This window comes from Coenobita brevimanus, chromosome 99 (genome assembly GCF_032717465.1).
Source record: "Coenobita brevimanus isolate Jiangsu-jjx chromosome 99, ASM3271746v2, whole genome shotgun sequence".
Lineage (NCBI taxonomy): Eukaryota > Metazoa > Arthropoda > Malacostraca > Decapoda > Coenobitidae > Coenobita > Coenobita brevimanus.
The window spans coordinates 20814207-20840960 of NC_137052.1; the positions used below are offsets into that span (position 1 = coordinate 20814207).

At 43.1% G+C, this 26754-nt stretch overlaps 1 protein-coding gene and 1 non-coding gene across 2 annotated transcripts; one reads left to right on the forward strand and one right to left on the reverse strand.

The window, feature by feature from the left end:
• Window positions 1-2664: 2664 nt before the first annotated feature.
• On the reverse strand, window positions 2665-22478 carry LOC145414367 (solute carrier family 66 member 2). Its single transcript, XM_080283903.1, has 5 exons — window positions 22421-22478; window positions 9454-9654; window positions 8678-8814; window positions 3090-3306; window positions 2665-2839 (listed from the first exon to the last, which is right to left on the reverse strand). Exons 2-5 carry the CDS (start codon window positions 9645-9647, stop codon window positions 2665-2667), a joined length of 723 nt encoding a protein of 240 aa, XP_080140029.1. The 5' UTR covers window positions 9648-9654; window positions 22421-22478.
• LOC145414473 (5S ribosomal RNA) lies at window positions 20554-20672 on the forward strand. Its single transcript, XR_013899892.1, has one exon. It is a non-coding gene; the product is annotated as a 5S ribosomal RNA (ribosomal RNA).
• Window positions 22479-26754: the final 4276 nt, after the last annotated feature.

A 26754-nucleotide genomic window follows, 5' to 3' on the forward strand; every position in this document is an offset into this window, starting at 1 on the left:
GTGGGTAAAAAAAAGCATTTGGCAACTACTACAAGCACCTGCAATTAACTATTCTACACACCTCAATTATGCATCAGCAGCTGATGTATGGCATACCTGAACTGGGCCACAGTAATTCTATCTATCTATTGCCAGACGCCTCAAACCAGCACGAAGTGGCCACAAACAAATCGCCTCCACATCGCCCTGTCCCCCACCATTGCACTGCCCTGCTCCCAATTCACACCTCCCTCTCTCGTATACCTCTCCACCCCATCCCTCCATCTCATCCTCGGCCTCCCTCTCCCCCCCTCCACCTCACTCACATACACTCTCCTCATCAGTCTCTCACTCTCCATCCTCTCCACGTGACCAAACCACCTCAGTGTCTTCCTCCTAACGCTTCCTATCACATCCACATCCACACCACAACGCTCCTTTATATCCTCATTTGTCAGCCTGTCTCTCCATGTAACTCCACAGGCTCCTCTTAAAAAATTTATTTCCACTGCTCTTGACTTGTGTCCTTCCAACAACGTCCAAGCTTCACTTCCATACGTTAGAGTTGGTATCACAATACTGCCATGTAGTAACTTTTTCACTTCCGTGCTCACTTCCCTGTTTCTTATCACTGCTTTCAAGGAACCAGCAACCTTTCTTCCTTGTTATACCCTTTCAAGCACTTCACCCTCCAAACTTCCATCTTTACTCACCACACTACCCAAGTACAGTAATCCCTCCACTATCTGATGTAATAGAGCCAAAGGGATGTCCGGAAAGTGGTCCCGTCCGGAAAGTGGGCCTCTGGCTGCTGGACTGGTACTTATGGACCCTAACCCAGTCAAGCTTTGAAAGCCACGTAAATAACTCCCTACCAGATATGCATAGCACTTATTTAAACCTATTTAAGACCCTATTCACACCAATAATGGACATAAAGCATGAAATAAATGAAAAGGAACAAGAGAATATGGAATTAGAAGTATGGAAAATACTTAGGCCTAGCAGCATACAGGGTAATGTACTGTACTTACAGCACATCTGTGGCTGCCTCCTCTAACTCTCTAAGGCTCTGGTAGTTGTGAAAATGCTCTTGAAGCACATACAGTAATCCAGTGTTGTGAGTTTTACGCCAGGTACCCCTTTTTTGGATAAGGGCTAAGGCGTTGCCCCTGGGTAGAGGACTTTGGTTTGGAGCGTGAAGCATTTTATGACCGGATGCCCTTCCTGATGTCTACCGATGACCCTTGGGTGGATTCGATCCTCTGACCCTTCGGTCAGAGTGGAGCGCTCTAACCCACTGAGCCACGGCTGTTGTGCTGAACTTAATTCTTTGCACTGTGAATTATAATTATTTAACACTGCACATTCTTCTTAACTGAACCACACCAGTTTCAACCGCCACTTTGCACTCCACACTCACTCCACAGTTAATCCTTTGCACTCTAAATTCTAATTTCATAACTGCACAACACTGTAAATTCCCATGTGGTCTAGTGGCAAGGTACTGCGGTTTATTCACAAAAAACGAGCACGTGCGGCATCAATTACGATGGATGTCTTCCCTGAACGAAGGTTAGGCAGTAACTGGGAGCAGGGTTGCCAGATCTGAACTCAGCCACATTACCAAACTCCTCAATTTTCATTACCAAATTCTTAAAGGAAGCATTTATTCTTCACTAATTATATATACAAGTGGAAATACATGTTATCACTCTCCTTATAATTAACAGCATGTTGATTATTTTCACGCTATGTAGGCTAGCAGATTAATCAGAGACAGCAGACAATCCACCATTTCCATCCTGTGTATCCTCATACATGTGAAAAATCCGTTTGGTAATGCATTATTCTGATTCATTACCAGATGAATTTTTCATTACCAAATTGGCCCACATTTGGTAATGAAAAATAACAAATGGCAACCCTGACAGGGGAGGGGGGAGAGGGGAGGAAGGAAGGGGTGGGGGGAGAGGAGAGGAAGGAAGGGGTGAAGGGTCCGTGGTGTAACAGCTGTTTGGTGCCAAATTACGGGTGGGAAAAAATTCGGATTTTTTATAGATTTTTTCTTTTTTGGGCCATTTTTGGGTTCCGAAGGTCCAGGCCCACAATGTCCAGAAACTGGGCGTCTGGAAAGTACAGGCATTACTGTACTTAAACGTACTCACATTTTCCATTTCCTCATCATCCAACCTCACTATACATTCACTGACTTCAACTCTCTCAAAGACCATCACTTTTACTCTTCCCTACATTCACCTTTAGATTCCGTTTCTTACACACTCTCCCAAACTCATCCACCAAGCCTTGCAGCTCCCCTTCGTCTTCACTCAACAACACAGTATCATCTGCAAACAACAGTACAGGGAGTTTCCAAACACTACCCTCTCTCACCAGAGCCACTCCAACATCCACTGCCCTACCTTGTACTGTAATGAACAGTAATAATAATGGCAAAAATATTCAGAATACAGCCTATGTATTTTTTTACACTACCAATTCTATGAAGACATTTAAATACACTACTTACATTATCAAAGTGATAGGACTGCATGAATAAATATTATGTTATCATAAAAACATGGTAAAAGATTTTTCTCTCCCCATATAAGTATCTAGAAAAAAGAAATTATGTACACAATATTCACAATATTCCTCCAACCATTACAATTACAATACCTGTATTCAGTTTATTAAATGTGAATTTTTCCTTCTGTACACAAAACACTGGGATAGCACAGCCACATCAATAAAAATCTGCAAGCAACCACACATAAAGAACTGAAGGGGAGCCGAGCGCAGCCAGAAGTATCCAGTCTTGAAGGTGTCACCCAGAAGCCACATCAGCACCATCTTACGGCTGTAGAGGCAAGGGAAGAATACCGGTAGTATGGAGTTAGCTGAGATATCTAAGAACACATTTAATTCTCTCTCTCTCTCTCTCTCTCCCCCTCTCAGTGTAATCTGAAATACAGTAGTTATCAGACATAAAACACAAAACAGCATTTAAACTAATTGAGCTATTATTCATATGTACAAAACAAGAACTACTGTATGTCATCAGTGCTATGCAGGAAGGAGTAAACAATACAGACTAATAAATATATTACCTCATCCCAAATGTTGACTTTGACACAAAATTTTTATAGAATTGTGGTACTGCTAATAATGCCTCAGTCAAGACAGATATGAAGCCAGCAGTCTCTACGAAAACAGGTGAATCAAGGAAGATATACATCAGCACACAGCCCATGGTAGAAAAGGTAAGCATGAACTCCACATAAGACTGCACATCTGTCCACTCCCAGAAGTAATCATAGTCAAAATCTGAAACAATAAAATCATGTGAAATTCAAGGGCAGGGAATGCCACTTACCTGACAACAACCTGTTCATGATTATCACAAAAAGAAGTTTAAACATACTGTTGATATATGCTGAAAACCGCAAATGCTTTACATTTTGCTGGGTTACTATTTTAATCCTATTGGAAAAACAGGATTTTCTCTCTTACTGATAACAGACACCTGCTATGAATACAATTTAGGGTGTTCAAAGGAGTGGGAGCCAACATGCACTGAAAAAGAAAGAGACTCCACAAGGGTCGGTCAGAGAATACAGAAATACAGTTTAGCTAATAGAAGCAAAGACCATAAACAAGAATTAGTGAAAATACACATGCCATGATGCAGAGGAAATAATACAAGCACAAAGGGCACCTGAAGTGAGGGAGGTAAAAGCAAAAGTTGACCCTGCTGAATTTTTTGTGGGGGAGGGGGCAAATGGGGGTTTTATCCTCACAGTATAATTTGTTTCATTTATAAGGGCTCCAACATGCTTGCATGCATCAGCCTAGGTCACCTAATGGTGGCTCTCCACACTGCTTGATCTCTGACAGCCTCTCTATTCAATACTGTATCCCGGACTTCACTCACTATGTCCTCATTTCAGGTCTCTTTCGGTCTGCCTCTTGCAACCCGACCCCAGACGTTCACATTTCTCACTTTCCACACACAACTGTCATCCTCCATCCTCTCCATATGAACAAACCATCTCTATCTACCCCTCCTCATCAAAGCACCAAAACACTCCAGTCCCATCCTTGCTCTCAACTCTTCAGTTGCAAACCTAGCCCCCGCCCAGTCCTCTCAATCAAGGATGTACTACTAATCCATCTAATCACTGACATTTCTGTACATCTGAGTCTACAAAATAATATCCTCTTCCTTATCAGCTCAGGTTTCACTACCACACACAATTGCACTCCTACAACATGCCACATAAAAGATCCCTTAGTACAGAGGGAGAGCTCTTTCAGTGTCAGGAGGGGCAACAACCCCCTCAACTTCTTCCAACCACTTCTTACCCTGGCCACAAAAATAGCTCTAGCTCTACCTCCAGCACATAACATGTTCCCCACTTAACAAAACCCGTCCACACACTGAAGAGACTCACCAGCATGATCAATCCTTTCATTCCGGACAATTTATATATGCTTTCCTGACACACCACACACATGAAATCACATTATCTTGCAGTCTACCTTTAATACCACTACAGTATATCTCTTATGCACCCACTTATCACAAACTCTGCACAGGATGGAGTTACTTCACACAACCTTGTAGCAAACTGCACAGGCCACTCTCTCTCTGCTCTGACAGTACTGCCACCTGCTCTAGGTACCATTACTTTTGTTTTATCCACATTGACTCCCAAACCACTGTGCCCCATTCCGTCTCCCCATCTCCTAAATCTTTCCCCTGCCTCCCTTTCACTCTCAGCAATTACGGTCCTTCCTCCAATTCTGTGAGAATATGGTAAACAAAAACCCTCGCAAAATCAAAATGTGCAAAATTGAAACAATTAAATATATGAATTATAGGCAAATTGGTCGACATCACCCCAAGGTAAGCACTTTTTCCCACTCTTTCTCTCGACTCTACCTCTTAATTTTACGATGATGTGTTTAAACCCCTTCCTTTTGAGGAACTGGCATAGCCACCCACTTGATGCCTTGAAAGGTTTTGTTGGAGGATTTATGGCTTTTTTAAGGCACGTGTGATAGAATATCTTTACCTGCTCCCTTATATGGCGCCCATCTAATGCAACCCCTTCCTTTTCCTTTCTTTGTATGTAGTGAGCAAGATACCTTTCCATTTTTATTAGCACTTCTTTGTTGGCCACCTGCATTCTATCATCAAATTGAGCACCTCCATTGTTCTTTGCTGCTTGCTTGATTTGTTCACTGTTCTGCAAAATCATTCTCACTGTCGATTCACCAACACCAAACTCCTGACCAACAGCAGAGTTACTTTACCTTCTTTTTTCCTTTCAATCAATTTCAATTTAGTCTCCAAACTTATTTTCGTGTTCTTCTTACCCGTTGGCGCCATGATAACACTTGTGCAAGGTTAGACTGCTGGGATATTGCGAGGAGCACCATGAAATAGTGAGGGTCAGTGACCTCGGTTGGGAACAGGTGCAAACAAACGTGGCGGGGCGGCAGACCACTGAACTAGGAGGCGCAGTACGCCCAGTGACCCATGACATCACTACTCCACATGGCAAAGTAGTGCAGGAAGACGACTCTCCCACCACTCAACCTCACAAAGTGTGTGATCACTCGCAAAGTTCATAAATGCTAAGAGATACAAAACTTTTGAAACTACCTCGCAAAATTGGTGAATCGTAAAGTTAAAATTCGCAAAGTTGAAGGATGTACTGTAATACCGTCATCAGGATCAAAATCTCCTATGGGGGTCCATTTCTGTTATCATATGACAGAGCTTCAAGAACCATGACAAACAATAAGGGACTCATGACTGACCCCTGATCCATGCCAACATTCACAGAAAACTCACCACTCATATCTCCATTCACTCTTGCCTGGGTGCGAGCACCCACATATGAAGCCATAACCACTCTAACCAGCCACTCCTTGATCCCAAGCTTTCTGATCCAAAAGCTTATGCCTCTATAATTTCCTCTTTCCAGGGCATCATCCTTCCCCTTGAGCAGATTATAGTCACACTTTTAAGGCAGTCATCTGGGACACTCTGAGGTGGTTTGGCCATGTGGAGAGGATGGAGGGTGAAAGACTGACGAAGAGAGTGTATGTGAGTGAGGTGGAGGGGGGAAGAGGGAGGGGGAGGCCGAGGATGAGATGGAGGGATGGGGTGGAGAGGTATATGAGAGAGGGGGGTGTGAGTTGGGAGCAGGGCAGTGAAATGGCGAGGGACAGGGCGACTTGGAGGCAATTTGTTTGTGGCCACCCCAAACGGGACTGAGGCGTCTGGCAATAGATAGATAGATAGATCTGGGACAACACACTCATATTCCTGTATAATCGTGTTTATCAACTCAGTACCTAATCCCACTCCTATATCTCCTGACACCATCAGCATTTCAGCAGTCAACCCAGACATACCTGCTACCTTCCCCAACTGCAGCCAGTCTATTGCCCTGCTCACAGCAGCTGCATCAAGCAAAGGCCAAGGGCCAAGCACTGGATCTGCTGACAAACATTACCTGTTCCAGTCAAACTTCTCATTCAGCAAATGGTTATTGTGCTCTTTCCAGACATCTTTAATATCCTGTCTACCACTACCTCTCCTTCATCATTCTTTGCATGCTGCTCAACTATGATATCCCTGTTTTCTCTCTTGAGCTGAATTGTCACCTTTAATACCACATTCTTCTTTTCAGCACTACTTAGGTTATCCAGCAAAAGTCTAAGAAACCCTGATTTTGCCCTGTACACCTCTTTCTAGCCTTATGTTTTGCAGTCAAGCATTCCTTTCTGTTATTATTTTTTTTCCATTCCTGGAAAAGTCTTTCTTTTCTCCTTAACTGCAGATTCTACACGTGCATCCCACCAAGCTATTACCTTATGTCTCTGAGGGCACCCTGTCCATCCACACACTGAATTGCACTGCTGTACAAGGAAATAATAGCTGAGACAATTAGAGAAGTTTTTAAAGACTGTAGACTATTCGACATGGCACCCCACGCTGGAGGTAAAGAACTCGGACACTGTATTACTGCATTACTGTATTTTAAACAATAAATAAATGATAATAAGTCTATCTATCTATCTATCTATAGCCCGACGCCCTAATCCCGCAAAGGGTGGCCGCAGACAAAACGCCTCCAAGTCACTCTGTCACCCACCATTTGACTCCCCTCCCCCCAACTCACCCCCCCCTCCCTCATATACCTCTCAACTCCATCCCTCCACCTCATCCTCGGTCTACCCCTCCCTCTCCCTCCCTCCACCTCACCTACATACACCCTCTTAGTCAGGCTTTCATTCTCCATCCTCTCCACATGTCCAAACCACCTCAGTGTATTTCTCCTAATCTTTTCAACCACATCCACATCTACCCCACAACGTTCCTTCACTTCTTCATTCGTCAACCTGTCCCTCCATGTCACTCCACATGCTTCTCTCAAGTAACTCATTTCCACTGCTCTCACTCTTGACTTGTTCCCCTCTTGCAAGGTCCACGCCTCGCTTCCATACGTCAGGGTAGGGATCACAATACCATCATGCAGTGACTTCTTAACTTCCATACTCACCTCCCTATTTCTCATCACTGCTTTCAGTGTGCCAACAACCTTCCTTCCCTGCTGTACCCTTTCACGTACTTCATCCCCCAAAGTTCCATCCTTACTCATCACACTACCCAAGTACTTGAATGCACTCACATTCTCCATATCCTCACCATCCAACCTCACTGCACACTCTGTGACTTCATTCCTCTCAAACACCATAACTTTACTTTTGTTTACATTAACTTTCAGCTTCCTCCTCCTACACACTGTCCCAAATTCATTCACCAAACCTTGCAACTCCCATTCATCTTCACTCAACAATACTGTATCATCAGCAAACAGCAACACCGGAAGCTTCCAAATCTCACCCTCATTCATTAGGGCCACCCCCACATCCACTGCCCTACCTTGTACCTCCTTTACGACCCCATCCATATATATATTAAACAGCCATGGAGACATTACACACCCCTGTTTCAGTCCCACATTGAGATCAAAGAACTCACTCAGCTCACCATCCACTCGCACCGTAGCCCTAGCTCCCTCGTACATACTCTTCACAGCACTCAACAATTTCCCCTCCACTCCATATATTCTTAATACCTTCCACATACCTTTCCTATCTATTCTGTCATAAGCTTTCTCCAAGTCCATGAAGGCAGCGTACACTTTCCTTCCCTTCTCTAGATACTTCTCCACTAAACATCTTAGAACAAATATCTGATCTACACACCCTTTTCCCTTTCTAAATCCCCCTTGTTCTTCTCCAACTAGCTCCTCTGTCATATGCCTAACCCTATCAATGAGTATTCTACCATATATTTTACCAGTCACACTAAGAAGGCAAATACCCCTATGGTTACCACATACTTCTCTCTCCCCTTTTCCTTTGTACAGAGGAACAATTATACCTGATTTCCAGTCCTCTGGAACCCTTCCCTCTTCCCAAGCCAATCTACACAACTTCCATATCCACTCCACAACAATCTCACTCCCATACCTAAGCATTTCACCACACACTCCATCAATTCCTGGGGCCTTTCCCAGCTTAATCTTCTTCATCACTTCCACTACTTCCTCTCATCTCTTCTGTACACACAGAAATATGTTACATATATTTTACAAAAAACACCAAAACGTACCAGTAAACACATGTTCCTTGCCATTTACAAGCTGCCCTCTTTTTCTTATCGAAACACAGAGTGAAATAAGCATCATCATGGCAATGTTCATGATAACACTCTGGAACAGCAATGGCAGCTCAAACCAATGGCCAAACCTGGAAAAGTGATTATGGTCAAAGGTATGGCCACACACATTACCAAATTTAAAAAAACACATGACTTGCCTAAACATCTGAAAGATCTAACCTTACAATGTATATGATGTTTGGTGGCTCAGTCAGAAAAGTACTATTGTAAGAATTATGAACATGCTGCATAAATCTGGTTTTAGTAAACTACTCTGAGTGTGTGTGTGTGTGTGTGTGTGTGTGTGTGTGTGTGTGTGTGTGTGTGTGTGTGTGTGTGTGTGTGTGTGTGTGTGTGTGTGTGTGTGTGTGTGTGTGTGTGTGTGTGTGTGTGTGTGTGTGTGTGTGTGTGTGTGTGTGTGTGTGTGTGTGTGTGTGTGTGTGTGTGTGTGTGTGTGTGTGTGTGTGTGTGTGTGTGTGTGTGTGTGTGTGTGTGTGTGTGTGTGTGTGTGTGTGTGTGTGTGTGTGTGTGTGTGTGTGTGTGTGTGTGTGTGTGTGTGTGTGTGTGTGTGTGTGTGTGTGTGTGTGTGTGTGTGTGTGTGTGTGTGTGTGTGTGTGTGTGTGTGTGTGTGCATGTGTGCAGAGAAGCTGGAAATGTCTCCAACTGTGCCTGTACACTGTAGCCATTAAAATAAATTTGGGTACAGAACATTCTACAGTAAACCTTACCAAAATAAGATCCTAAGAGTGTTGGCAATCAGCAGGACAAGGCACACATACAGGGAGAAGCCTTCAGTGTTCTCAGTGCGCTTGATGTCCAGATACTGTGGGATATATGGCACCACACCTCCAAACATCATGGCTAGAGCTGACATCCATCCTAGTCCCCACTGGAGGGTCTCCAGCCACCCATCAACAGACATCTTCACTCTGTAAAAAATACAAGCACACTGACACAACCCATTTTTAACCACTGATACTACTTGATGTGATATGCATCCAACCATGGCCAAATACCTGGTAAACTATGAGCCCATCAGCTCATTCAGATCTTACACAGTGAGCAGTGCCTCATCCCCCCACATCCTATTCCCCAACTCCACCTTTACTTCCACTCCCCCACCACACCCCCTCATCATCCCACCCTTCCTTATCTCCATACCAACAAGTACGGATGAGTGGGATTTCATCATAATACTTTCTAAACAAGCACTGAAGAGGACCCTACATGTGGTGGCACTGTTACCTTGGGTGGGGCAGATGTGATGTCCACTCAGAAATCAAACCTCTTTATATTTCCTTGCACCTCACCATGGAAAGGATCCTAATCCAATCCTGGTGAGGTGCTATTTGCTACAAAGGGGTGCGTATTCCCTGCACAGACTGTGAACCGTACAGTACCCGTCGACCAGCTCCACGGAAGCAGGTTCTTACCTGTGGTTAATGGGTCTATTCAACCTGAGAAACTGGGGCTAAGATATCTATGTACCAGTATATATCTATTGCCAGGTGCCTTAATCCCATGAGGGGTGGCCACAAACAAATCACCTCCATGTCACCCTGTCCCCTGCCATTTCACCGCCTGCCCCCCGGGCCACACCCCTCTCTCATACACGATACCCCTCCACTCCACCCCTCCACCTCATCCTTGGCCTCGCCCCTCCCTCTCCCCTCTCCATCTCGCTCACATACTCTCTCTTCATTAGTCACTCGCTCTCCATCCTCTCCACATCACCAAACCACCTCACTGTATTTCTCCTAATGCTTTCGATCACATCCATGTCCCCACCACAACGCTCCTTCAATTCCTCATTTGTCAGTCTGCCTCTCCATGTAACTCCACATACTCCTCCCAAATAACTTATTTCCACTGCTCTCACTCTTGACCTGTGTCCTTCCACCACGATCTAAGCTTCGCTTCCTTACATTAAGGTTGGTATCAAAATCCTATCATGTGGCAACTTTTTTACTTCTCTGCTCATTTCTCTGTTTCTTATCACTGCTTTCAAAGAACCAGCAACCTTTCTTCTCTACCAAGCCCTTTCAAGCATTTCTTCCACCAAACTTCCATCCTCGCTCATCACACTACCCAAGTGCTTAAATGCACTCACATTTCCCATTTCCTCATCATCCAACCTTACTGTACATTCAGTGACTACAATTCTCTCGAAGACTGCAACTTTACTCTTCCCTACATTTACCTTTAGGTTCCATTTCTTACACACTCTCCCAAACTCATTCACCAAGCCTTGCAGTTTCCTTTCGTCTTCACTTAACAGTACAGTATCGTCTGCAAACAACAGTACTGGAAGTTTCCAAATCCTGCCCTCTCTCATTAGGGCCACTCCAACATCCACTGCCCTACCTTGTACAGTACAGTATCTCTTTTGTAGCCCCATCCATATACAGACTGAACGACCATTCAGACATGAAACATCCCTGTGTCAATCCAACATTCAGAAAGAAAAAATCTCTCAGTTTACCATCCACATGCACTGCAGCCTTAGCACCCTCATACATACTCTTCACAGCATTCAACAACTTCCCATTTACCCCATATAGGCCAATTCTTATTCCTTGTCTATTCACTATGTTACATGCTTTCTCCAAATCTGTGAAGGCTGCATACAACTTCCTTCCCTTCTCTAGAAACTTTTCCACTGAAGGCCTAGGGATGAATATCTGATCCATGCAAACCCTTCTCTCCCTACAACCTCCCTGTTCTTCTCCAAGTAATTCCTCTGTTATTTCTCTAACTCTGTCAATAGGTATCCTACCATATACTTTCCCTATTACACTAAGAAGACAAATACCCCTATGATTAAGCAACAACAAACTTCTACCCTTTCAGGCTGGGTTTGGGCAGGTTTTGGAATACCTGCAAACAGGTGAGTTATGATACTAATCATGCACTCCCCTGTTTCTGAGCATATAAAGTGATATGCAGAAGATGGACATAATGGTGTAGGCTAAGGATAATCAGCAAACTATGACCACCCAGCCCAAGCTGTAACACACGATCACGATATTTTTCTTGAAGGTGCATAAAAAAAATTATTCAGTTTAATAATGGAAAATCTTATCAGAAACAACAATGTTTATGGGTGATTTTTAAACACTTGAGCAAATTGTCGAAATATGTTTTTCTGTAGTCCACAAAACTTTCAGTAAGATTACTGTTGGACGTCATATGCAGGAAATGGTGTGACAAATGTTATATTGCTCTATCTGTCTATCTATCTATTGTCAGATGCCTTAATCCCATAAGGGGTGGTCACAAACATATCGTCTCCGTGTCACCCAGTCCCCCGCCATTTCATTGCCCTGCTCCCAGCTCACATCCCCCTCTCTCATATACCTCTCTACTTCATCCCTCCATCTCATTCTTGGCCTCTACCTCCCTCTCCCCCCCTCCATGTCACTCACATACACTCTCCTCATCAGTCTCTCACTCTCCATCCTCTCCACATGCCCAAATCACCTCGGTGTGTTTCTCCTAACGCTTCCTATCACATCCACATCCACTGCACAACGCTCCTTCACTTCCTCATTTGTCAGTCTGTCTCTCCATGTGACTCCACATGCTCCTCTCAAATAACTCATTTCCACTGCTTTCACTCAAGTCACTCTTGACCTCTGTCCCTCCAACAAGGTCCAAGCATCATTTCCATACATTAGAGATGGTATCACAATACTGTCATGTAGTAGCTTTTTCACTTCCATGCTCACTTCCCTGTTTCTTATCACTGCTGTCCATGAACCAGCAACCTTCCTTCCCTGTTGTACCCTTTCAAGCACTTCACCCTCCAAAATTCCATCCTTACTCATCACACTACCCAAGTACTTAAATGCACTCACATTTTCCATTTCCTCCTCATCCAGCCTCACTGTACATTCATTGACTTCATTTCTCTCAAAGACCACAACTTTACTCTTCCCTACATTCACCTTTAGATTCCATTTCTTACACACTCTCCCAAACTCATTCACCAAGCCTTGCAGATCTCCTTCGTCTTCACTTAACAACACAGTACCATCTGCAAACAACAGTACAGGTAGTTTCCAAACGCTACCCTCTCTCACTAGGGCCGCTCCAACATCCACTGCCCTACCTTGTATCTCTTTTATAACCCCATCCATAAACAGACTGAACAACCATGGAGACATGACACATCCTTGTTTCAATCCAACCTTCAAATAGAAAAATTCACTCAGTTCACTATCCACACGCACTGCAGCCTTAGCACCCTCATACACACACTTCACAGCCTTCAACAACTTCCCATCTACTCCATATATTCTTAATACTTTCCACAATCCTTGTCTATCCACCCTATCATATGCTTTCTCCAAATCCATGAAGGTTGCATACAACTTCTTTCCCTTCTCTGGGAACTTTTCCACTAAAGACCTAGGGATGAATATCTGATCTACACAACCTCTTCCCTTCCTAAAACCTCCCTGTTCTTCTCCAACTAGCTAATTCCTCTGTTATTTCCCTAACTTTGTCAATAAGTATCCTACCATATACGCTTTCTTTTACACTTAGAAGACAAATGTCCCTATGATTACCACACACTTCTTTTTCCCGCTTTCCTTTGTACAGGGGAATAATTGAGGCGTCTAGAACCAAAGGGGCATCGGCGCCAAAATGTACTTTTGAGTTATGACGCTTTAAAGTTGTGTTTATGGCAACGTCATAACCAGAAGGCAATAAACAAACCTTTTATACATCAAAATGATCATCAGCGCCTATGCTCTACATGTAAAGCCAAAAATACAAAACAATAATAACCGTAACCACAAAATAGGCAGTAAACCAAACCCCCAATTTATAAGTGGGCATAATAACATATTGTAAGGATTTAAAAACATAGCAGAAAAAACATCAATGAATGTATTAATGTACAAAACTTTATTAACTGAAGATTCCAGTTCACTTAATATTAATAAACGAATAATTATAACTGTAATTTTACGTTTTTGACAACTAAAACTGAAATCAATGCAGTTATTATTTTTCCTCTACCATAATAGATTGAAATAATAACACTAAAAAAAAAAAGTGTAGTGTAGTGCTTAAGTAAATTGAGAAGGGGTAGTGGGGGGTTAAATGGTGGGGTCGTCATCTAGGAGATCGACATCCAACTCTGCCTCCTCCGTGCCACGCCCCCTCCCGCTGTCTCCCTTCACCACTCTCTTTTCCTCTTCCTTTATACCTTTTTCCACTTCTCCACACACTTCTGACACTTACGAAAGGTTATAGGCACCACCTCCTCACTGTAACTATGTGATGAATTCATCTTGTCACCCCCCTTCAACCCCAATAACAACAGCTCATCTTGTCACCAATAATCCACGATAAATGGGGTAAAAATCCAATACGTAATAATTAGACACCTCAGTGAACACGGGAGGGAAGCCTCACCGGCACACCGGGCGGGCCACACGCTTGCTGATTGACTGCTCTGGGGGAGTGGCACAGAGTGAGAATGCTGATTGGTTTGGGCTGTGTGGCTTAGATGCCTGCCTGCTCTGATTTGTTCACCCGGCAGCAGGGACAAACCCACGTGACTTTAAGCCCCTCTACCACTGTCCAGAAGGCCGAATCTTGTATGGCAACCAGTGCTGTCACTGAGAAGAGGGTTAAGCCTGTTGTCTCCCCTACCTAACTCAAAACCAGTATATTGGTGGGGATGCCCCTGTGGCTCTAGACGCCTCAATGATACCTGACTGCCAATCCTCTGGGACTCTACCTTCCTCCTAGGCCAATCTGCACATCTTCTACATCCATTATAATACTCTCTCTCCCATGCTTCAGCATTTCACCACACACTCCATCAATTCCTGGGGCTTTTCCCCATTTTAACTTTCTTCATTGCTTGCACAACTTCCATCCTACTGATTTCTTCCTCTCTTCTCACATCCCTCCTCCTCCCAGCCATTCCACAGCCACTTATACTTGCATTACTTTCATTCAATATGTTCAACAATTTGTTAAAGCGTTCTCTCCAGCTGCTCACTTTTTTCCCTTCTCCACTAGTAATATACCATTTTTGTCTTTCACTCCCCAGCTATCTTCTTTGGCACCCTGTCTAACTTTCTTTACCTCTTTCCAGAACATTTTCTTACATTTCCTCCACTTTACACTCAAGTTCCTTCCAAATTTCTCATCCACTCTCTTACTAACCTTTTCACCTCTCTCTTCCTTTCTACGCATAACTCTCTCTTCTGTCTCTCAACTTCTTCCACACTTCTGTTTCTAATCCACTCACTATATGCTTTCTTCTTTTGTGCCACAGCCTCTCTCTCCTCTTCAGTCCACCACACTGTTCCCTGCACCCCCTTTCATCTTCTCTTCACCCCACACACCACCCCACATGCTGCACAGATTTCTTCTGTGAATATCTTGCACACACCTTCCACGTCCCCCATCTGCTCCAATCTATATTTACCCAATCGCTGCTCCACTTCCCTCTTATATTCTGCCTCTTTTCCATCCCCTTGTAACTTTTCCACTCTCCTTGAATGTACTACTTCCTCCTGTCCTTCCCTTATATTTCTCCATTTTATTTGGACTTTAATTCTGACCACCACCAAGTGGTGGTCTGAAAGTCCACTCCCCCAGCCTCTATATACTCTTGCGTCCATTACACATCCTCTCATCCTTTCATCCACACACACATAATGAATCATTGCCTTCCCTTCATTCAGTTCACCATCCACCTTCTCATCACTCACCATGTATACCTGTGGATCATTTTGTGCCTGAAGAGGGTATTAAACTACTTCATCCACCTTCACGTTCCCTACTTTTCCATTCATACCTCCAATAAAAAACACTCTCTCATTCCTTTCAAACTTTTCCATGCACACTTCAACATTTGTCCAGAACTCTTCTCTGACTCTGCTTGCATGATCTTGCGTTGGCGCATACACGCACACAATCATCCACATTTGTATTCCAACTTTCAATCTTACCCACACAATCCTCTTGCCAACTGATCCATACTCTCTTATATTCTTCTTCCATCTGTTACTCGAATACACACTCCTTCTTTTGCCCTGTCATTCTCACCTACTCCTGCGTATATACCCCAACCATACTCCAATCCTCTCACACTCTCACCTCTCCATTTAGTTTCCGTTAACCCACATACTGTGTATATATATATATGGTATATAAATATATACTGTATATATATATATATATATATATATATATATATATATATATATATATATATATATATATATATATGCCTAACCCTATCAATGAGTATTCTACCATATATTTTACCAATCACACTAAGTAGGCAAATACCCCTATGGTTACCACATCCTTCTCTCTCTCCTTTTCCTTTGTATAAAGGAACAATTATACCTGATTTCCAGTCCTCTGGAACCCTTCCCTCTTCCCAAGCCAATCTACACAACTTCCATATCCACTCCACAACAATCTCACCCCCATACCTAAGCAGTTCACCACACACTCCATCAATTCCTGGGGCCTTTCCCAACTTAATATTCTTCATCGCTTCCACTACTTCCGCCCTACTGATCTCTTCCTCCCTCCTCTCATCTCTTCTTCTCCCAGCCATTCCCCAACCGCTTATACTCGCACTGCTCTCACTCTCCACATTCAACAAATCCTCAAAGTGCTCCTTCCATCTCCTCAGTTTCTCTCTCTTCTCCACCAACAATCTATTATTCCTATCTTTCACCCCCCTACTATTTCCCCTTTCACACTGCCTTACTTTCTTTACCTCCTTCCAAAACAATTTCTTACTCTCCCTCCATTTCACACTCAGATTCCTCCCAAACTCCTCATCCACTTTCTTTTTACTCTCCTTCACCAGTCTCTTAACCTCCCTTCTCCTGCTCACATATACCTCTCTCTTTTGTCTCTCATCTTCTCCCCTACCTCTACTCACTAACCATTCACTATATGCCTTCTTCTTTTGTTCCACAGCTCGTTTCACCTCATCATTCCACCATGCTGTCCCTTGCACACCCTTGCATCTCCTCCTCACTCCACAAACCACCTCACATGCTGCGCCTATCTCTTCCGTGAATATCTTACATACGTCTTCCACCCCTTCCATCTGCTCTAGCTCATACCTTCCCAGTCTTTCTTCCACTATGCTCTTATACTCTGTCATTTTCTCACTATCTTGCAATTTCTCCACTCTTCTCACAGGAGTTGCTTCCTCCTGTCTTCCCCTTCGTCTCCTCAACCACTTTCTTTGCAGCTCTACCTTGGCCATCACTAAGTGATGGTCCGAGACTCCATTCCCCCACCCTCTCCACAGTCTTGCATCCAACACTTGTCTTCTCATTCGCTCATCCACACACACGTAGTCTATCATTGCCTTTCGTTCAAGAAGTTCACCATCCATCCTCCTCATTACTCTCCATGTATACCGGTGGATCATCTTATGACGAAAGTAGGTGTTGGCTATTGCCAACCCCTTACAAGCACAGATGTCCACCAAAGCACTTCCATTCCCATCTACGTCAGCTGGCACACCCCACTGACCTACCACTCCATCCACTCGTACATTCCCAACTTTGCCATTCATGTCTCCAATCAACAGCACTCTCTCGCTCCTCTCAAACTTGTCCATACACACTTCTACACTCGCCCAAAACTCATCTTTCACTCTTGCCACTCAATCCTCTGTCGAAGCATACACATATACAATCGCCCACACTTGTATACCTACTTTCATCCTCACCCATACATTCCTTGCACCCACTGTTCCATACTCTCTTATATTCTCCTTCCACTTCTTGCTTATCATCAGACATACTCCCTCCCTTGCCCTCTCATTTTCATTGACTCCCGCACATATACCTAAACCATATTCCCATTCTCTCACCCTTTCACCTTTCCATTTAGTTTCAGTCAATTCACATATATCCACTTTTGCATCCTCAAGCACCTGAACAATCTCTCTCTCTTTCACTTCATCATTCACTCCTCTCACATTCCACGTTCCCACCCTAAGAATGTCCTTCGTCCGTTCCTTAGTCGTCAACGTATGGTCCGTCCAGGTCCGAGGCGCTTTGTTCGCTTTTTTAGTTACAGAGTGCGCAGTGAGGTTGGATGGTGAGGATATGGAGAATGTGAGTGCATTCAAGTACTTGGGTAGTGTGATGAGTAAGGATGGAACTTTGGGGGGTGAAGTGCGTGAAAGGGTACAGCAGGGAAGGAAGGTTGTTGGTACACTGAAAGCAGTGATGAGAAATAGGGAGGTGAGTATGGAAGCTAAGAAGTCACTGCATGATAGTATTGTGATCCCTACCCTGACGTATGGAAGCGAGGCATGGACCTTGCAAGAGGGGAACAAGTCAAGAGTGAGAGCTGTGGAAATGAGTTACTTAAGAGGAGCATGTGGAGTGACGTGGAGGGACAGGTTGACGAATGAAGAAGTGAAGGAACGCTGTGGGGTGGATGTGGATGTGGTTGAGAAGATTAGGAGAAATACACTGAGGTGGTTTGGACATGTGAAGAGAATAGAGAATGAAAGACTGACTAAGAGGGTGTATGTAGGTGAGGTGGAGGTAGGGAGAGGGAGAGGTGGACCGAGGATGAGGTGGAGGGATGGAGTTGAGAGGTATATGAGGGAGGAGGGGGTGAGTTGGGGGGAGGGTAGTCAAATGGTGGGTGACAGAGCGACTTGGAGGCGTTTTGTCTGCGGCCACCCTTTGCGGGATTAGGGCGTCGGGCTATAGATAGATATATATATATATATATATATATATATATATATATATGGCACTGCCAGGGTTATATGAAATGAAATCATGTCATAAATTTATTCATGGCAGAGGGCAGCTTGATGGCAAAGGATGGAAATGTGGGGACAACCTGTTCATGGCTAACCCATCCAGGAATTAGGCATCAGGCAACAGATCAGATACAAGATTTTTTTTTTTTTTTTTTTTAATCAACTTATTATTCTCTACAATAACAATACCTAGTTTCACCTGCAATTTGTAGCAACACAGCAGTATACCAGTTCTAAAGATCATGACATGACTCCTTACCCCAATTATGACAAACTTCCACTAGTTCAGGGCACCCCCTAGAAAATCTGCTGGTGGGTGTGGTGTGGTAGGTTACACAGTTTAGTCACAGCAAGGCACTGGGCTCCATTCCATTGAGAATAAATCTCATGAATGCAAGTGGAACATCTGAGTTGCAGGTCATTGTGCTTACAAGTCACGATCAGCATTTTTGTGTGTGTGTGTGTGTGTGTTCTTACCTACCTAATTGTATCATTACAGGAATGAGTCAAGCTCGTACTGTCCCGTGTCTTAAACCATATTTATCGTACATATCCTTAAATTTGTTAATTGTTTTGGCACACACTATTTCATTCGGTAGTGCATTCCATTGATCAATTGCTCTGTTTGGGAAACTGAATTTCCTTACGTCTTTATCACCTCTCTTCTTAAGCAGTTTTTTGCAGTGTCCTCTTGCTGATGCTTCTCCATATGTTAAGTAATCATTTATGTCTATTTTCTCCTTTCCTGATATGCACTTATATAGCACTATCATGTCACCTCTTTTCCTTTTCTCCTGTAGTATTGGTAGATTCAGTTTATTTAGTCTTTCTTCGTAGCTTAGGTCCCTTAAGCTTGGTATCCATCTTGTAGCGGCCCTTTGAACTTTTTCAATCTTGTCTATATGCTTTTTGAGATGAGGACTCCAGACTACTGATCCATATTCCAGGGTTGGTCTAATGAATGATCTTATTATCCTTCTTAGCATGTCTTCATTTATGTAGGTGAATGCTATTCTCATATTTGCAAGCAGTGTATACATGTTCCGTACCTTCTCGCTGATGTGGTCAGCCGGAGATAGTCTGTTATTGATAATCACACCTAGGTCTTTCTCTCTTTCTGATGTGTATAGGGTTTTATTTCCTAACTTATAATCCCAATCAGGTCTTTTTCCACTTTTACCAAACTTGATTACATGAACTTGTCCACATTGAATTCCATTTGCCATGTACTACTCCATTCATGAAGTTTATTTAATTCTTCTTGTAGCTCCCTACAAGAGTCTGTGCTAGTAATTCTCCTTTGTATTTTTGCATCATCTGCAAACATATTCAGATAGCTCTCATTTCCAGTGTTACTGTTTATATCATTTATATACACTAAAAACATGATTGGTGCCAGCACCGAACCCTGTGGTACTCCAATAGTCACTTCTTTCCATGATGAGTAGTTTCCTCTTAGTACTGTCCTCATTTCTCTTTTTATGAGAAAGTCTTGCATCCAACAAAACAGTTTGCCTTGAATTCCTCCTTGATGGTACAGTTTCCATAAAAGTCTTTGGTGTGGTACTGTGTCAAAAGCTTTCTTGAAATCTAAATAGATACTGTCCACCCATCCTTCCCTTTCCTGTATTGTGTTTCTTACTCTGTCATAGTAGCTCAACAGATTAGTAACACATGATTTTCCTTTCCTGAAACCAAACTGTCTTTCTGTTATCATACTGTGTTCTAGATGATTTACCCAAGCTTTTCTTATAAGTTTTTCTAATACCTTGCTTACAACACTGGTCAGTGATACTGGTCGGTAGTTGAGAGGATTTTGTCTATTTCCTTTCTTGAATAAGGGGACTATACTTGCTTTTTTCCAAATATCAGGTAGTTTCCCTTGACTCAAGGATTTCTTGAAAATTAAAAATAATGGTTTACTTAACTCCTTTGCACATTCTCGTAATACCCAACATGAAATTTCATCAGGACCACTTGCTTTTCCTCTGTCTAATCTACTTAACTCCTCCTGTATTACTTTTTCTGCTATTTGTACAACGGCCATACCACGTTGAGTCCACCGCTTCCCGTCCGATCAGCGAAGTTAAGCAACGTTGGGTCTGGTTAGTACTTGGATGGGTGACCGCCTGGGAACACCAGATGCTGTTGGCATCCCTACGTGTCAAGTGGGGTTGGTGGAGGATTAGTTCCCCTCCCTGTAAAACAATTAACTCTAAGCCCTTGGCCACCCCGTTTGGGATACATGGCGTCTGGCAAAGAATGAATGAAAAAAAAAAATGAATGTGTGGACATGCGTGTTCCACATAGTCCCTCTCAAAATTTTTTTCTTCTGTAAAAACTAATTGGAAATTCTTATTTAGTGCTTCACAAATATCTTTCTCTTGTGTATAAGTGATTCCCTCGTCCGTAATGGATTGTATTATATCTTTTACTTTGGTTTTGCTTCTGATATAGCTGTAAAACAGCTTTGGTTGATCACTACTTTTATTTATTATATCCTCCTCAAACTGTTTTTGGGCTTCCCTCCTTATTCTTGTATAGTCGTTTCTTGCCTGTTTGTAATTATTATACGCCCTTTCACTATTGTGTCTTCTGTATCTATTCCACAACAAATCTCTTCTTTCCTTTGATTTTTTACATTCTGTACTGAACCATTTCTGTATATTCTTATCTGCTTCTTTGTGCTGTGGGATGTACTTCTGGACTCCTATTTTATAAAATTCACAGAATTTTTTATATACAGCATTTAAATCTTGTCCTCTAAGCTCATTTTCCCAATCAACTTCTAAGAAATACTTCTTTAGGTCTTGATAATTTCCCTTTTTATAGTTTAGGCTCTTTTTGTAACTGTCATTGCTGTTTACTATGTCATATGCTATCCTGAAGTTATAATTTAGTACTGCATGATCGCTTTTGCCGAGTGGAGGGTGATATATTAAACTGTCAATGTCATTTTCTTGCCTAGTAAATATTAGATCTAGCACTGAAGGTACATCAAGTCCTCTTTTTCTGGTGGTTTCCCTCACATGTTGCGTTAAGAAAAACTCATGTACGAGATCCAGGAGCTTTTGGTCCCAACAGCTTTCTTGGCTATTTATATCTAGAGTATTCCAATTTATATTTGTATTGAAGTCCCCAGTTAGTGTGTGTGTGTGTGTGTGTGTGTGTGTGAGATAACAGAAATTTACACAATCCTGAGTGGAAAGTACAAAATAACTTCAAACCAAATCTTTTCTCGCAGCACAAATGCAGTGCATGAAGGCAGGATGAAGCTGCTCAAATAGAGGAATTGGTTGTTGCCAAGAGATTTTTCTTTTTTTTTTTAATTGGGAAATGAGTTTCCCTGAGCTAGACCTTGAAAGATTATATAGCCCCACTAGGTGATGGGAAAGCGCTACTTCTCCCAGCGGGGCAGCTATCCAGGCGGGGCGCAAACTCTCGACCCTTTGGTCTCGAATCAGGTGCTCTACCACCAAGCCACCCTGTCCCCTCACAAACAGTTGTAAACATTTGGAACCAACTTCCTGGTGAGACTGTTGAGACCAATACTACAGCACAGTTAAAGTTAAGACTGGATAGCAACTGGGAGGCTATGAGCCATATACAGGATATTGTGTAATATTTTCCCCACACTTTTGCCAATAATTTTTTACATTAACCCAACTCTACAGTAAGCATGCTACCAGTAACCTCCTAACTGCATAAATACTACATGCAAAGTTCGACATTTCTGTAATATTACAAACTAAACATCTCTATGTGCAGGTGGACTTGTCTGACACACAACAGCTTTGTTGTTCAACTTAATATTGCACCCCATTTACGTCGCAAATTTAGGTACTGGTGTTTTACATTCGACTCATATCTTTTTATATTTATATTAAATCTCCTACACTTACCAAATTAAATTATTCACCACACATCATAGACAAGGAAACTTATCTTGCTGGAACCGCAATCAGCTGACGTTTGTTGACGTCTACAGACACAGAAACATTGAATAGAAACACCAACTGCATTTCTTTTGCTGAAGGCGTCCAAAGCCCTTTTTTTTTTTTCTTTTTTTTTTTCGAAATTCAAGTATTTATAAAAAGAGAAGTACACTGAATAAAAAACATGCATTCAAATACAAATGCAAAGCACAACCGCAGTTTGCGAATTTTCATGGGATGTGGAAGCCCGCTGGATTAGAAAGCGTCGCTCAGGAGAAAGGTTATAGAACCACGCGAGTTGAAAAGGTACCTATTTCTATGGGTATGCCGATGGAAGAAAAGAAAGTGAAAATATAACAAAGAAATGTTATGATGTCCTGCGTCCTTGGTTAACGATTGGCTGTGGGATTTGCTTTAAAACTTCCAATAAGGAAAGCTTAATCGCTCTCACAGCCAGCAGTCAAGTGCATAATGATCAGCACTGACAGCAAGTCGGAAAGTCAATTAAGACCAATCCTTAAAAAACAAATAAATAAAAAGGTTTATAACAACAGTGACATCAAAGAACATGTTTCCTGGAGGAGGCTAGCAATATCATGAGCATCATTATATGCATTTTTCTCCCAAACTTGATCAAAGTAAGGCCTCTCTCTCTCTCTCTCTCTCTCTCTCTCTCTCTCTCTCTCTCTCTCTCTCTCTCTCTCTCTCTCTCTCTCAGCCCACCCTATAGAGGCCATGACCTTGTCAAGACATTCCTTATCTACTCCTCTCACTCTTGAACAGGTATTGTGTGGGTAAAGTTGAAAGTTGGAATACAAATGTGGGCGATTGTGTGTGTGTATGCGCCAACGCAAGATCGTGCTAGAAGAGTGAGAGAAGAGTTCTGGACAAATGTAGAAGTGTGCATGGAAAAGTTTGGAAGGAATGAGAGAGTGTTTTTGATTGGTGATATGAATGGTAAAGTTGGGAATGTGAAGGTGGATGGAATAGTTGGTGAGTGGGGTGTGCCTGCTGAGACAAATGAGAATGGGAGTGTGTTAGTGGACATTTGTGCTGGGAGGGGGTTGGTGATAGCCAATACCCTCTTCAGGCATAAAATGATCCACAGGCACACATGGCGAGTGATGAGAAGGGTGGGTGGTGAACTGAATGAAAAGAAGGCAATGATTGATTAGATGTGTGTGTGGATGAAAGGATGCGAAGATGTGTAATGGATGCAAGTGTTTATAGAGGTTGGAGGAGTGGACTTTCTGACCACTACTTGGTGATGGCCAGAATTAGAATTCAAGTAAGTTGGAGGAATAGAAGAAGGGAAAGATGAGAGGAAGGAGTAGTTGCATGGAGAGTGGAAAGGTTACAAGAGGATGAGAAAAAGGCAGAGTATAAGAGAGAAGTGGAGGAACGATTGAGCAAATATGAATTGGAGCAGATGGGAGACGTGGAAGGTGTGTGTAGCATATTTACAGAAGAAATATGTGCAGCATGTGATGTGGTGTGTGGAAGGAAGAGAAGACGGAGGGGGGTGCAAGGAACAGCATGGTGGACTGAAGAGGTGAAACAGGCTGTGGCACAAAAGAAGAAAGCATACAATGAATGGATGAGAAATAGGGGAGTGGAAGAAGTTGAGAGACAGAAGAGAGAGTTATATGTAGAAAGAAAGAGAGAGGTGAAAAGATTAGTAAGAGAGAGTAAGAAGAGAGTGGATGAGGAATTTGGAAGGAATTTGAGTGTAAAGTGGAGGGACTGTAAGAAAATGTTCTGGAGAGAAGTGAAAAGAGCAAGACAGGGTGGAAGTGAAGTTAGCAGAGGAGTGAAAAATAAAAATGGTAGATTACTAGTGGAGAAGGGAGAAAAAGTGAGCAGATGGAGAAAACACTTTAAGGAATTGTTGAACATAGAGGATGGAAGTAATGCGAGTATAAGTGGCTGGGGAATGGCTGGGAGAAAGTGGGAGGTGAGAAGGCAGGAAGAAATCAGTAGGATAGAAGTTGTGGAAGCAATGAAGAAAGTTAAATCAGGGAAAGCCCCAGGAATTGATGGAGTGTGTGGTGAAATGCTGAAGCATGGGGGAGAGAGAAATTAGTTGGAGAAGAACAGGAAGGCTTTAGGAAGGGAAGAGGTTGTGTAGATCAGATATTCATTCTTAGATCTTTAGTGGAAAAGTTTCTAGAGAAGGGGAAGAAGTTGTATGCGGCTTTCATGGATTTGGAGAAAGCATATGACAGGGTGGATAGACAAGTATTGTGGAAAGTGTTAAGAATATGTGGAGTAGATGGGATGTTGTTGAATGCTGTGAAGAGTATGTACGATGGTGCGAAGGCTGCAGTGCGTGTGGATGGTGAACTAAGTGAATTTCTCTCTTTGAAAGTTGGTTTGAAACAGGGATGTGTCATGTCTCCATGGTTGTTCAATCTGTACATGGATGGGGTAATAAAAGAGGTACAAGGTAGGGTAGTGGATGTTGGAGTGGCCCTGGTGAGAGAGGATAGTGTTTGGAAACTCCCTGTACTGTTGTTTGCAGATGATACTGTGCTGTTGAGTGAAGACGAAGGGGAGCTGCAAGGCTTGGTGGATGAGTTTGAGAGAGTGTGAAAGAAACGGAATCTAAAGGTGAATGTAGGGAAGAGTAAAGTGATGGTCTTTGAGAGAGGTGAAGTTAGTGAATGTACAGCGAGGTTGGATGGTGAGGAATTGGAAAATGTGAGTACGTTTAAGTACTTGGGTAGTGTGATGAGTAAGGATGGAGGTTTGGAGGGTGAAGTGCTTGAAAGGGTACGGCAGGGAAGAAAGGTTGCTGGTTCTTTGAAAGCAGTGATAAGAAACAAGGAAGTGAGCATGGAAGTGAAAAAGTTACTACATGACAGTATTGTGATACCAACTCTAACGTACGGAAGTGAAGCTTGGACGTTGTTGGAAGGACACAAATCAAGAGTGAGAACAGTGGAAATGAGTTATTTAAGAGGAGCCTGTGGAGTCACATGGAGAGACAGGCTGACGAATGAGGATATAAAGGAGCGTTGTGGTGTTGATGTGGATGTGATAGGAAGTGTTATGAGGAACACACTGAGGTGGTTTGGCCATGTGGAGAGGATGGAGGGTGAAAGACTGACGAAGAGAGTGTATGTGAGTGAGGTGGAGGGGGGAAGAGGGAGGGGGAGGCCGAGGATGAGATGGAGGGATGGGGTAGAGAGGTATATGAGAGAGGGGGGTGTGAGTTGGGAGCAGGGCAGTGAAATGGCGGGGGACAAGGCGACTTGGAGGCGATTTGTTTGTGGCCACCCCAAACGGGTTTGAGGCGTCTGGCAATAGATAGATAGATAGATCAATTCAACAACTGTGCAGGGGTAAAGAAGGTACGGAGTCGGCTTAGCATATCCAATTAATGCTAACTCCTTTACTGTACACTCCAATTTATCTATGTAACAAAACAGCTTGCCCTGCGAGACTATTTCTTTTGTACATAGTACTTTGGTTGATGCTAAATTCCGATATTTGTAGGTGACAAAACAGCGTGCCCAGCTCGACACGAGCTCCTGTGTACATAATACTTGGCCTCATGCTCCTGTTACTAGGTCTGTCGCCCTTTAGTCGTAAATTAAGACAACAGGAAGACGCTGGTGCATTACAACTTTACCTACAGTGGGACTCTTTTATTCGACTGTGTACCAGACAGCATTAGCAGCCAGCCAAGCTTAACACCCGTCAAGTCATTTGTCAGGGAATCACTCAGACAAATGCGACACTCTGCAGGTGATCGAAGTAGGCCAAATCAAATAGTTTAAACTTTGATATCGCATTTGCCAGAGCTCAGTCATGGCCATAGGAAAGACATCCAGTTTAACTACTGAGAGACTATCCGTCGGAACATGGTATACATTGTAAGGTGTTATCGCTTTGACAGTGTGTACCTTACATAATGAAATAACAATTTTGCTACCCTTTGGGTGTGCACGTAAAGGAAGAATATTATTGCTGGTGTGATATATCTAGTAGGTCTATCTATCTATCTATCTATCTATCTATCTATTGCCAGACGCCTCAATCCTGTTCGGGGTGGCCACAAACAAATTGCCTCCACGTCGCTCTGTCCCCCGCCATTTCACTGCCCCGCTCCCAACTCACACCCCCCTCTCTCATATATCTCTCCACCCCATCCCTCCATCTCATCCTCGGCCTCCCCCTCCCTCTTCCCCCCTCCACCTCACTCACATACACTCTCTTCGTCAGTCTTTCACCCTTCATCCTCTCCACATGGCCAAACCACCTCAGTGTATTCCTCCTAACGCTTCCTATGACATCCA

What these genes read in the sequence shown, in the direction of transcription:
- LOC145414367 (XM_080283903.1), bottom strand. Translation starts at nt 9,647, where the DNA reads ATGTCTGTTGATGGGTGGCTGGAGACCCTCCAGTGGGGACTAGGATGG. An exon ending in CAAGGAACATGTGTTTACTG is followed by an intron (nt 3,307 to 8,677) that starts GTACGTTTTGGT and finishes TTATTGTTTCAG; the next exon opens with ATTTTGACTATGATTACTTC. An exon ending in AAGTCAACATTTGGGATGAG is followed by an intron (nt 2,840 to 3,089) that starts GTAATATATTTA and finishes TTGCCTCTACAG; the next exon opens with CCGTAAGATGGTGCTGATGT.